The sequence below is a fragment of the Moschus berezovskii genome, chromosome 23 (assembly GCF_049115385.1).
Source record: "Moschus berezovskii isolate FMDL1 chromosome 23, NW_MosBer_1.0, whole genome shotgun sequence".
Lineage (NCBI taxonomy): Eukaryota > Metazoa > Chordata > Mammalia > Artiodactyla > Moschidae > Moschus > Moschus berezovskii.
The window spans coordinates 41807643-41821249 of NC_142482.1; the positions used below are offsets into that span (position 1 = coordinate 41807643).

Below are 13607 nucleotides of genomic sequence, written 5' to 3' on the forward strand. Positions count from 1 at the left end.
TCATCACGGAAGCCCATGAACTGTCTATGCACAGTGAACAAATTTTTGGAGTCCTTGTTAAATTTGTATAGTAATGTTAGTTATCTCAGTTCAGTTCAGTCGCTCAGTTGTGTCTGACTCTTTGCGACCCCATGAATCACAGCATGCCAGGCCTCCCTGTCCATCACCAACTCCCGGAGTTCACTCAAACTCATGTCCATCGAGTCGGTGATGCCATCCAGCCATCTCATTCTCTGTCGTCCCCTTCTCCTCCCGCCCCCAATCCCTCCTAGCATCAGAGTCTTTTCCAGTGAGTCAACTCGTTGCATGAGGTGGCCCAAGTATTGGAGTTTCAGTTTTAGCATCAGTCCTTCCAATGAACACCGAGGATTGATCTCCTCTAGAATGGACTGGTAGGATCTCCTTGCAGTCCAAGGGACTCTCAAGAGTCTTCTCCAGCACCACAGTTCAGAAGCATCAATTCTTCGGTGATCAGTTTTCTTCACAGTCCAACTCTCACATCCATACATGACCACGGGAAAAACCATTGCCTTGACTAGACGGACCTTGGTTGGCAAAGTAATGTCTCTGCTTTTTTTTTTTATTGGAGGCTAATTATTTTACAATATTATACTGGTTGGTTTTGCCATACATTGACATGAATCCGCCCCGGGCGTACATGAGTTCCTCTTCCTGAACCTCCCTCCTACCTCCCTCGTCCCTTTATCCTCCCTCTGGGTCATCCCCGCACACCAGCCCCGAGCATCCTGTAACATGCATCGACCCTGAACTGGCAATTCGTTTCACATATGGCTGCTTTTTAATATACTATCTAGGTTGGTCATAACTTTCCTTCCAAGGAGTACGCCGCCAGAGCTGGCGTCTCTCGAGGGTAAGTGTTAAGCACTATAATTGAATGGCGATATTTTCAAACTCTCAACAGTTTATTTTTTACTACTATACAAAAAGATTGGGGTATAACATTCACAAATATAATGTATTAGGAGTAGAGAGACAACAATTCTGCCAAAATGTTTGCTTGCAGCACTCTTAGTGATACTTCAAATGTAATATAACCCTTTGTATAAGTATGTTCTAGGTTATAAAATTCTATATCTGAATGCATTTTAGAGATTTTTTTGGTATTATTCAATTACATGTGAGGTATGTACACATACAGTTATGTAGAATTATGAGATACATATTTAAAATAAACTTTCTCCCTCTGTCTACATCTTTCTTACTCTTTCTAATCATTCTGCCTTGATTTTCCCTTATTTCCAATTTCTCTAAAATGTACATATATTAAGATTGTACTTCAATCCCATTAATCTCAATCTGAAAGACATATCTATGAAAGATGCAAACCAAGGTTCATTATTTGATCTTAGTGTTTTATTTATTTTTTCCTCATATTAAAGCGCAATATATAACTTTTTGTGAATAGTATAGAACAATTTCAATGGGCACATGATTTATTCCAATAGTTGTATATAAAATCCCATGGCCATGCCTTTGAACATGATAGATTTCCTCTTCAACGCTGCTCTTTTTTGGAAAATACCTTTCATAAATTATTAAATGCTTGGTTTGACAGGCGCCCTGTGCTAGCAAAGGATGGAACAGAAAAATGGAAGTTCTTTCACTGGGTTTATCCTACTAGGTTTCTCTGACAGGCCTCAGCTTGAGCTGGTCCTCTTGGTAATTCTTGGGATCTTCTACGTCTTCACTTTGCTGGGAAACACAACCATCATTGCATTATCCTTCTTGGACCCACGTCTTCACACCCCGATGTACTTTTTCCTCTCTAACCTGAGCTTTTTGGACATGTGCTACACCACCAGCATCATTCCCCAGTTCCTGGTTAATCTCAGTGGAGCAGACAAATCCATCTCCTTTGGTGGCTGTGTAGTTCAAATGTTCATCTCTCTAGGTTTGGGATGTACAGAATGTATTCTCTTAGGAGTTATGGCAATTGACCGTTATGCGGCTGTTTGCAGGCCCCTTCACTACACAGTAATCATGCACCCCCGTCTGTGTGCCCTGATGGCTTCTGCTTCATGGATCATTGGTTTTGCCATTTCCTTGTTGCAGACAGTGCTTGTCTTCCTTTTACCACTTTGTGGGAGAAATAAATTAGAGCACTTCTTTTGTGAGATCCCTCCTTTTCTCAAACTTGCCTGTGTTGACACCACTATGAATGTGTATGTGACCTTCTTTGGCAGTGTCATCATTCTTCTCACACCTGTTTCATTAATCATGTTCTCCTATGGTCGGATTGTCAGGGCGGTCTTAAGAATCAAGTCCACTGCAGGGCAGAGAAAAGCATTTGGCACGTGTGGATCCCACCTCACGGTGGTCTCCCTGTTCTTTGGCACAGCCATCTCTGTGTATTTTCGGCCCAGCAGCAGGGACTCCCAGGATCAGGACAAGTTCATGTCTCTCTTCTACACTGTCATTATCCCCATGACCAACCCCCTCATATATACACTGAGGAACAGGGATGTGAAGGGAGCGATGAAGAAGGTACTTTGGAAGGACTCTGACTCCAGATGATGGGTGAGGAGGACAGTTTAATGGAAGGACCTTGAACACCAGTGCTCTTTAGATGCATCTGTGTGTCTCGCACGAGTCATCTCAAATCCCCTCTGACAACTCTGAAGGGAATTTGTTTACTTCTTTCCCATTGAAAAATGATTGTTCAGATTCTACGTTCATGTATTCATTTCAACTTCCAGAGATGCTGATTCAGTGTTCTGACAGCATCTGCTTGGTAGTTACTGTTTTAAAAATCTCCAAGGATTTTTCTTATTTGCACTCCCATTTGGGTACATTGTTCTACATCTATTTGCAAAAAGACATGTGTTTATATTACTTGAAGCCCAAATAAGAACATAAAACCACGGAAACACTGTAAGGAATATTATTAATAATATTTTCTAGGAGTTACTAGAAGATATCATTCATTCGTTTATTTTGATCATGGCTCTACTAAAATTCCATGGTTTGACGGTTTGATCAGGTGTTTTTCACTGATGTAGGTGGAGCACTTGTGGGGAAAACACAGTTGAATCTCAAAGAAAATCTTGCTGCACTAATCCCGATATAGACATTCAGACATCAGGTGCCACTATAACCTCAGCAGTGCATCAGCCATACTGTGCAGGATCATTTCAGAGAAGGCCGTGCATGGGACTCGCTGAGTGAAGGGTGTGATGCCCTGCTGGCAGTGACAGTGGTAGCCCTTCTTTGGTAAGAACACCAGGTAGTTCTTACATGCATTTTTGTACACAGCAGGAGAGAAACACTGATGTGAGGTATAAAGTTGGTTATTTTAATTTTGTAAACCACCTAGTTCCTCTCTGAATTGAGATTTTTAAATGAGGAAATTTTGAGGGCATTATATCTGAGTAGCATATGACCCAAGTTCTACTGCATATTCTATACATTTTACCTACTGTGATGCAGCAAAATTTTCAAAAGGTAAAATATGTTTAGATTATTCTCATCATGTCATTTTATAAGGTCTTTGATTTAGGCATCACTTGGTTAAGACCTTAGAATCTCCTATCCCAAACTTTCCGTGAAATTCAGATTTAGTGAAGTGTAAAAATATTGAAAAGGGCCCCTGATTCCCAGGATATCCTATGTTTGGTGGAGGTGTCCTCAGACTCATCAGAAGGAAATTGAAAAAAATAAATGTTATGTCTTCTAATTTAAAAATACACACCTAAGCTTTAGTAATAGCTGTCTACAGAGTTCTGAATTATGAGTAGAAAAATAAATATTCCATAAAAAATTAATCTGTCATTCTAGGTCTTATATCCCCACTCAAAATCAGTTTACAGCATAAATTTATTTTCAGGTATAGGTTCTGTTATTTTGCATAAGTTAAATGTCATAAACAGTGTATTTTTTTTATGGAGGTTAGAGCTTTGACTGTGCCATCATCAAAGAAATATTTATGATTTTTGGTAGATTTCCCCAGCGTGTACCACTAGGCAAGTAAGTACATTTGTGTCTCTTAGCGGAGACAAAAGCATGACAACTATCACACAGTTCCCAATCTTAGCAGCTAACCATCCTCCTGGGTCTCAAATCCTCTCAGTCAATTTGCCTGAGAAGTGGTCTTGCTAGCTGGACATGGCAGTGTGGGTAAGTTATATACAGGGTCAAGATTCTATCTATATTCCTAACAGCACCACACTCTTCACTCTTGAATTAAACACTTGTGAAACCAAGTATTTTCACCCCACTGTAATGCTGAGCATATACCTGATTAATAGCAGTTTGGAGTGCTGTGTACTCTGAATGGTGAGAAATTTCCCCCTCTCAATCAGGTCTTGATAGCTATGCCCCAATAGTCACTTAAAAATCCCTCAATGATACCTTCTTTGGTGCAGAAACCCTCAAGGTCACATGAAGTCACAAAGCTTATTTTCCTGAGTGAGCAGCTACTTGTCTGCTCCTGAGGACTGCCACAAAATAGATTTATTTGTTTTAAGCAAATGCTTGAGTGTCATTTGGATGTGTATATTACTTCAGAATAAATTACAGATAATAAAGTTATCTGGATCCCAGGCTAAAATGATAATAGTAATATAAAAAGATCACTTAAAAGATACCACGTACCCAAAGTTCAGTTCTGTTTTGTAAGTTTTTCAAATGATATCTAAGTTTTCAAGTTGTCCTGCTTTAGTTCCCAGAACAGGGATTGAACCCATGGCCCCTGCAGTAGAAGCATGGAGCCTATACCTTGGAACTCCAGGGTATTCCTTCCTTTTGAATTCTTAATATCTATGAAATGGCTGCACTGGGTGTACCCAGGCCTTGGCTAAATTATTTGATCCCATATGTAGTTCAGAACTGTCAATATGCCCAAGAGCAAGTCATAATCTTTCATCATTTTTGCCTTCTGAGGAACACAAGGTGAACACAGTGTGCTCAGGCAATGTGTCACTTTGGAAGCCTGAAGTGTCAGTCAGACTCCTATGAAACCCGATTCTTTGTCAGCACCAGACTGACAAACACTTAGAAAGTAATACAAAACAAGAGCAACAACATGTGCAATATCTGTGAGGCCCCAAACCAGTCAGACACTGCTTCCTGAATTTAGGTTTTTACATGAAATATATAAAATAAATTAGGGACCCTCACTTGTTTAACTTGTATCATCCAAGTCAGCAAGAGGAAGGGTTGAGAGTTTCACACCTGATATGTGTCCTCAATTTTGTAATCGTGTTCTGGCTTTTAGGACTTTCATTCATTAGAACAACTGTAGTCTGTATACTGTAGGTTTATTACACTCTAAACAGACCCTATCCACCCTGCTAAAAACGTTATTAGAATGGTAATCAGCATATAGCGACCCCTGTAATATCCTCATCTATCTCCTAGTCAGTAGATTTCAGTGTTATCTGTTTGCCCAGAGTTCTGCTCTAACCAGGGTCACTGAGGACGGAAGAATAGATTATAGTTCTCTGTCAAGTCTTTCCTCTGTAGGTGTGCCCTTTCCTATGCCTGTTTGTATTATGATTGAGAGCTTCTTCCGTCTTTTCAGTATTGTAGCATAGTTGAAACTTGCTATGGCAGACTCAGGGAAGCACAGTGTATGGAAATGTCTTGTGCATGTGGTTTCCTGGGAAGGGGTACTCTGTGTAAATGCAGACATGAGAAGTTGTATGTCTCCTGAATCAGAGGGTTCAGGGGAAGGTGTCCCTGAGGCAGCTGCAGGGATTGGGTATTCATACTCCTTTTAAACAGTCATTTCTGCTGATTTATATTGTTTGGTGGATTCTCTTAACCATTTCGTAGTGTTGTGTTGGAGAATACTCTTGGGAGTCCCTTGGACTGCAAGAAGATCCAACCAGTCTATCCTAAAGAGGATCAGTCCTGGGTGTTCATTGAAAGGACTGATATTGAAGCTGAAACTCCAATATTTTGGCCACTTCATGAGAAGAGTTGGCGCATTGGAAAAGAACATAATGCTGGGAAGGATTGGGGGCAGAAGGAGAAGGGGACGACAGAGGATGAGATGGCTGGATGGCATTATCGACTCAATGGACATGGGTTTGGGTAGACTCCGTTAATTGGTGATGGACAGGGAGGCCTGGCGTGCTGAGATTCATGGGGTCACAAAGAGTCGGACACGACTGAGCGACTGAACTGAACTCAAATCCACAATGTCTTTAGAAGCTGCAAGTTCTTTTATTTAGGTGACCATTTCTGAAGAAAACTTTAATCTCTTTTGAGAGCAAATCTCTTCAGTTGTGAAAAGTGAAAGTCGCTCTATTGTGTCCAACTCTTTGTGACCTGATGGACTGTAGCCCATGAGGCTCCTCTGTCCATGGCATTCCTCAGGCAAGAATACTGGAGTGAGTTGCCATTTCCTTCTCCAGGGGATCTTCCTGACCCAGGCATCTTCCTTGGGGGTTGAACCTGGGTATCTTGCATTGCAAGCAGATATTTTACCCTCTGAGCCACCAGAGAAGCTGTTGCTGTACATGTGGCTTTAGTCTCAATGAAGCATCCTAGGCATTTCCAATGATTAGGTTATTGGGGATACTCAGGATCAATGGAATGTCACTGTTAGTTGTCAAAACCTTTCTCAGGAGCCCAGTCCTGATTTTGTGTTAGACAGTCACAAGTAGTGCTTACTAAATATTTTTAAGTCCTTATTTCATGCATTTGAGGATTGTTAAGTATGCTGGAGTGGGTTGCCATTTCCTTCTCCAGGGGATCTTCCTGACCTAGGGATTAAACCCGTGTCTTCTGCACTGCAGGTGGAGTCTCCTGATGAGCCATCTGGGAAGCCAAACAAAGGAAGAGAACTGGGATTTGACGTTGGACAGACCCAAGTTCAAACCCTATCTCTTGTATTTGTCAACTGGTAAGCTTTGGCAAGTCACCTCGCTTCTTTGAGTTTTAGTCTTCTTATCTGTAAAATAAGCATTGTAATTTGATCTGTATCATGAAATCGCCATCAGTTCAGTTCAGTTGCTCAGTCGTGTCCGACTCTTTGTGACCCATGAATCACAGCACGCCAGGCCTCCCTGTCCATCACCAACTCCCGCAGTTCACTCAAACTCATGTCCATCGAGTCAGTGATGCCATCCATCCATCTCATTCTCTGTCTTCCCCTCTCCTCCTACCCCCAATCCCTCCCAGCATCAGACTCTTTTCCAGTGAGTCAACTCGTTGCATGAGGTGGCCAAAGTACTGGAGTTTCAGTTTTAGCATCAGTCCTTCTAATGAACACCCAGGATTGATCTCCTTTAGAAGGGACTGTTTGGATCTCCTTGCAGTCCAAGGGACTCTCAAGAGTCTTCTCCAGCACCACAGTTCAAAAGCATCAATTCTTCAGCGATCAGCTTTCTTCACAGTCCAACTCTCACATCCATACATGACCACGGGAAAAACCATAGCCTTGACTAGATGGACCTTGGTTGGCAAAGTAATGTCTCTGCTTTTTAATATGCTCTCTAGGTTGGTCATAACTTTCCTTCCAAGGAGTAAGCATCTTGTAATTTCCTGGCTGCAATCAGCATCTACAGTGATTTTGGAGCCCCCCCAAAATAAAGTCTGACACTGTTTCCACTGTTTCCCCATCTATTTCCCATGAAGTGATGGGACAAAATGCCATGATATTAATTTTCTGAATGTTGAGCTTCAAGCCAAACTTTTCACTCACCTCCTTCACTTTCATCAAGAGGCTTTTTAGATCCTCTTCACTTTCTGCCATAAGGGTGGTGTCATCTGCATAAAGAGTTCAAATAAAGTAATGCATGTGGAAACATGGTGGCAATTGTAAACTCTTGTGCAGTACTCTTTGGTAATAATTCCAAAGGAGAAGGTACTTACTGTTCTGGGGAGTTTATATATTCTATCGGATCTTTGCATGTTTGAGAGGGATCCATTGTTCCACTGTAGCTGGGGATTTTGATAGAGGTGATTTTTTAAAATGGCCTTTCCCCCATTTGAATGCAGAACAACAATATTGCAGTAATTCTATTAATTAAAAAAATCAACAGTGTATCCATTTTTAGGATACTGTTCAAGAAGAGAGAATGCAGAAGAGCCCATCTCCCCTGAGTTCTCTAAGCCCTGGTCCCTGAGTTGCTCTCTTGAGCCCAAGGTATGGGGCCAGATGCTCTCATCCAGGGATGGACACAGCATACAGGAGATGTGGATGGTGTGCACTGGGACATCCCTTTCTATAAGAAAAAAGGGAATCAAGTTGACCAATGTATGTAAAATAACTTAGTAATGAGAGGTTCTAACATGAAGTTTCTTTTCATGGGTGTGTTAGGAATGTAATGACAACGAAAAAAGAACTCCAAGATTGCCACAGACTGAAAAGAATAATAATAGTAAACTGCTGGTGGGAGTATAAACTGTCATAATCTTTTTGGGAGGTACTGTCAATAAGTACCAAACACTTTAAAAAGTATGTTTCTTTTACTCAGAATTTCTGTTTTGAGAAACTATCCCAAAGAAATAGTTAACAATCTGTGTGAGGATATGTGCAAGATGTTTAAATCACTATCCTTACAATATCAGAAAGTTGGAACTAACCAAAATTTGTGCAGTAATAATGGATTTGTTATTTACTAATATGTACAAGAGTTGACTCTCTGGAAAAGACTGATGCTGGGAGGGATTGGGGGCAGAAGGAGAAGGGGACGACAGAGAATGAGATGGCTGGATGGCATCACTGACTCGATGGACATGCGTTTGAGTGAACTGCGGGAGTTGGTGATCGACAGGGAGGCCTGGCGTGCTGTGATTCATGGGGTCGCAAAGAGTCGGACACGACTAAGCGACTGAACTGAACTGAAATAGTCTCCCAAGATTCTCTTTGGAAAATTTCTTAATGATGCATCCACTCAATGTGAATTCTGCTTGGTTTAATACAATTAAAGTGAGCACCCTAGCCATCAATGTGTCATTTTTATCATGAGATCAACCTCTCTCTGAATTTACTCCCCATCTTGGAAAATGCCTCCAATACTTCCCAAAGAATATTTCTCCTCATATTCCTCCACAGCATGTTCTATTTTGGTTTGTATTTGGCGTTAAACAACACACGTTACTATGTTATCACACACAGCCGGATGTACACATCCACAAACAGGCACTCTGTATGCAACCACTTTTTGATCGATCTCTTAACTCTTTCCTGAGGATGAACAGTAGAAGGAAATATTTTCTCTAGCTTATATCCCTTAGAAGATACAGGTTTATATATGATGTAATTTCAGTGTTCTCTGAAATAAGCATAAATATACACAAGTCAATGTAGTAATTTTTTATTCCTACAAGTCACATTAAAAAGAAAACTGACAGAATTTGTTGCACTAAGGAGCTTCATGGAAGAAATCATGCTCCGTTTGCTTTTATGATGGATACCCAAGCTGTTAAACTTTTATTTTTTATTTTTTTTTATTGGAGGCAAATTACTTTACATTAATATATTGGTTGGTTTTGCCATACATTGACACGAATCCGCCCCGGGTGTACATGTGTTCCCCCTCTTGAACCCCCCTCCCACCTCCCTCGTCCCCCTATCCTCCCTCCAGTTCATCCCCGTGCACCAGTCCCAAGCATCCTGTATAATGCATGGAACCTGGACTGGTGATTCATTTCACATATGATAATATACATGCTACAATGCCATTCTCCCAAATCATCCCACCTTCACCCTCTCCCACAGAGTCCCAAAGACTGTTCTATACACCTATGTCTCTTTTGCTGTCTCGTATACAGGGTTATCGTTATCGTCTTTCTAAATTCCATATATATGCGTTAGTATACCTCTTTCAGGCTCTGGATTGAAATTTGGATCACAAAGAGAAGGCAGTCCTTGTACATAGGATAAAGTTAGAGTACTTTCCTTTATTAACTATGTAGAAATTTTTGTCTTAAACAATAGTGAAAATCTGAGTTAGGAGAAGAAAAATAAGAAGGATGAAAGAAATGAATAATAACTCTTATTTTCATTTATTTTATACTATATCTAATGAGATATAAATTGAGCAAGTTTAAAGTGACTTGATATACCTGTATATTGTAAAGTGATTACTAGATAGTGTGAGCTAAGATCTTTATCTTGTCAAATATTTATTCTCCTTAAAAATTTTAGAAAGCTTTATTTTTTGACTCCTCACAAATTAATTTTTAGCTGGATCGCCAAGATCTCCCATTTCTGCTACCTCTTTGCCCCGGGTAACCACCATTCTTCCCTCTGTTTGCAACAAGTTCAGTCTTTCTGGTGCCACATGTGTGTGAGATCATACAGCATTTGTCTTTCTCTTCTGACTTATTTCACTGAGCATAATGCTCTCAAGGTCCATCCATGTTATTGCAAAGGGCAGTATTTCATTTTTTCTCACTGATGAATAATATTCCTTTGGATATGCACAGAACTTTTTCTTTAGCCATTGACCTCTTTGGTCACTTATGTTTTTTCTGTATCTTGTCTATTGTGAAAAATGAGGCCATTGAACATGGGAGTGCACCTAGAATTTGGATTGCTGGATAATATGGAAGTTCTATCTTTAGTTTTTTTGGTGTCTTCATATTATTCTTCATAGTCGCTTACCAACTTAGATTCCCATCAACAGTGCATAGGTGTTCCTTTTACAACTTCACCAACTGTTGTTATCCTTTCTTGTTTTAATGATATCTGTTCTTTTATTTTCTTCCAGCCTCTTTGAGGAATAATATTTTCTTCTAAAAGTTTTATGAATTCATGTCTTATATACAGTATTGCATAAGTATAAGATGCATAGTGATTTGAGTTACATACATTATGAAATGATGATCACAATATGTGTGTGTGTGTATATCGTTTTTCAGATTCTTAATTTTATCGGGTACAAAAATAGTTGCAAAATATTGACTATAGTTTCCTCTGCTGTACAGTTGGTCCTTGTTCTATTCAGCCTTTATCTTGTACTCTTCTAGAGATAGAAGAGAAGATAGAAGAGATACAGTCTTCTCGGTTTTGACAGAAGTCTCAGGAGTCTTATTTTCTCAGCCCTGAAAGACTCTTGGAGCTTAAGTTCTGCCCCTCAAAGACGTATAGCTTAGCTTTTTAGCCCCTGCTACATGACGCGTCATAATTTGGCAACTGCCTTACTGAAGAGGACTATGTGTTAGAGAACAGACCCCTTACCCTAGTGAGTTTTTGTTTCCTAAGCACAATGGAGTTGTAGGATAGGTTATTCCATATTTTTGAAACTTTGGTCTGGCTTTCTGGCTTCCCAGGGAGTCCACTGGAAAATAGAAATGTCCACTGGAAACATCTGGTCACATAGTTAAGTCTCTTTAAGTTTTCAGCTTGTCACTCTAGCCTTACATGGGTGTTTGGCTTTTCATGTGTTCATGGCAAAGTCCCTCTCTATGGGCCATGCTCAATCCTCAGCTCACACTCAAGCCCATCAAATGCTCTATGAGAAAAAAAAGGCAGTTGCCCTTCAGCTCACCTCTGAATTGTTCAGTGCTTTCTGCTATTCATGTCTACACCAACCTATCACTTTCACAACTTTCTAATGGCTTCAGAAATATGGTTGCTAAAATTAATTTGACCTTTCCAAGTACAATTGTTCCTCAATATCGGCCAGGGGTTGTTTCAGGCACTCCCTCCCACCCACTCCTATACCAGAAAAGTTGGATGTTCAAATCCTTTATGGAGAATGACAGATCAAATGGATCCAATTTGGTTGAGTCTGTGGCTAAGGAGGAGTGACTGTACTTTCATTGGGAACTTTGGTCCGCTGTATCCTAATACATCTTACTCAGAAATGCAATTCAGAAAAGGCTACCTGGAATGAAATGATAAATTTTCAGTATTTATTTGCTGAAAAGGAAAAATGTAAGCATCTAGATGATTATAAAGTATGGAACGTTTGTGCCAAAAGATGATATGATTATCAGTGAAGCTAGCTGTCATGGTTTAAAAGAAAACCCCAAGGGGTTGTTATAAAAAAAAATCATATCTTCTGTATTACAACTCTTATTCATTACAAGCAGAGGTAAAAATAGTACAGAATTCAACAATTCAGCAGTCTATTTTCCCTTAAATAAAGAAAAACCCTTGTTCTGTTATTTCATTAGCAGAATAATACATGAAAATCCATGCAACTTACCATTATTAAATAAGAAATATTTAAGAAGAACATATTTGCACAAAGGTACACTGAGGTTACCAGACAATTATTTCTGTTTTTTACATTGTTTTATAAATTCTCTTCAGTATTTGCTCTTTTATCATATGCTATTAAATACTGAATATTGAAATCTCTGGTAAGTGAAAATATTTTGGCTACTAGCAAATTATACATTTTTGCATGCTATATTATACAAATACAGATATACAAACAAATACTCACAAAAATGTCTTTTTCAGTCAAGATAAGCTTAATTCAAGGCAATATAATACCCAGTAGTAGAATTTTCATCTGAAAATTATCACTATTATTTTTGTCTCAAGACCTTGTCACTGAGTATCTACATGGAATGAAGAGACCAGGAGACTAACAGGACACATGATCTTGAATTGAAATCTTCAAGACAAGGTTCATCTGAGTTGGCCAAAAATTGCTAATATCTAAACACTGATGCTAAAGCTGAAACTGCAATACTTTGGCCACCTCATGCGACGAGTTGACTCGCTGGAAAAGACTCTGATGCTGGGAAAGGTTGGGGGCGGGAGAAGGGGACGACCGAGAATGAGATGGCTGGATGGCATCACCGACTCTGTGGACATGAGTTTGAGTGAACTCCGGGAGTTGGTGATGGACAGGGAGGCCTGGCATGCTGTGATTCATGGGGTCACAGAGAGTCGGACACGACTGAGCGACTGAACTGAACTGAACTGAAACACTTTAAATCTGTTAATGATGGTCAATGGATAGAAAAAAGATCACTTAGAAGATAAACCCAAATTTTATGTGAAAGTAACAAAAATACTTAGTGTGATCATTTAGCATCAAAGTATTCTGCTAATACCTGGTTTATTTAAAACTTTTAAGAAGTAAATGATTTGAAGTCCAGCATCCATACAGACAGTGCAAGTACTTTAAGTTTCACGTTTGATGAATTTTCACAGATTGAATACTTTATATCACCAACACCCAGATTAAGAATCTCAACCTGACCAGAACTCCAGAATGCCCCTTCCCCACATATGTTCCAAGGGGGAACTCCCAGTCCCCAGGGGAACCAGTGTTCTGACTTTCAGTACCAGAGTTTCATTGTGCCTGGGTTGAATTTTATGTAAATGGAATCACACAGTAGGAATTATTTTGTATCTAGTTTGCTCACTCTAAGTCATGTTTGTAAGAATCATTCATGTTTTTGTATGTGTAATTATTGTTCATTCCCATTATTGTGTAGTACATGATATACCATAGTTTATTTTTAGAACATCTTATTTAGCATATATTCTCCCTAGCAAAAGGTTTAGCTCAATGGTTTAGGCTCTGTCTCACGATATGTCTCAGGTACCTAGAACACTGTCTTGCACATGGTTGGTGCTGTATAAGGATATGTTGGATTAAATTAACTAGTTTTTAGTCACTCAGAAGTCTTCCACTGCAGAACTTCCTGAGCCTGCAAGCGCTGCA

General features: G+C 39.7%; 1 protein-coding gene across 1 annotated transcript; it reads left to right on the forward strand.

Annotated features, from left to right (window-relative positions):
- Positions 1-1560: 1560 nt before the first annotated feature.
- LOC148774177 (olfactory receptor 2B8-like) lies at positions 1561-2535 on the forward strand. The gene has a single exon (XM_088831470.1). The coding sequence runs from the start codon at positions 1597-1599 to the stop codon at positions 2533-2535; it is 939 nt and encodes a 312-aa protein (XP_088687596.1). The 5' UTR covers positions 1561-1596.
- Positions 2536-13607: the final 11072 nt, after the last annotated feature.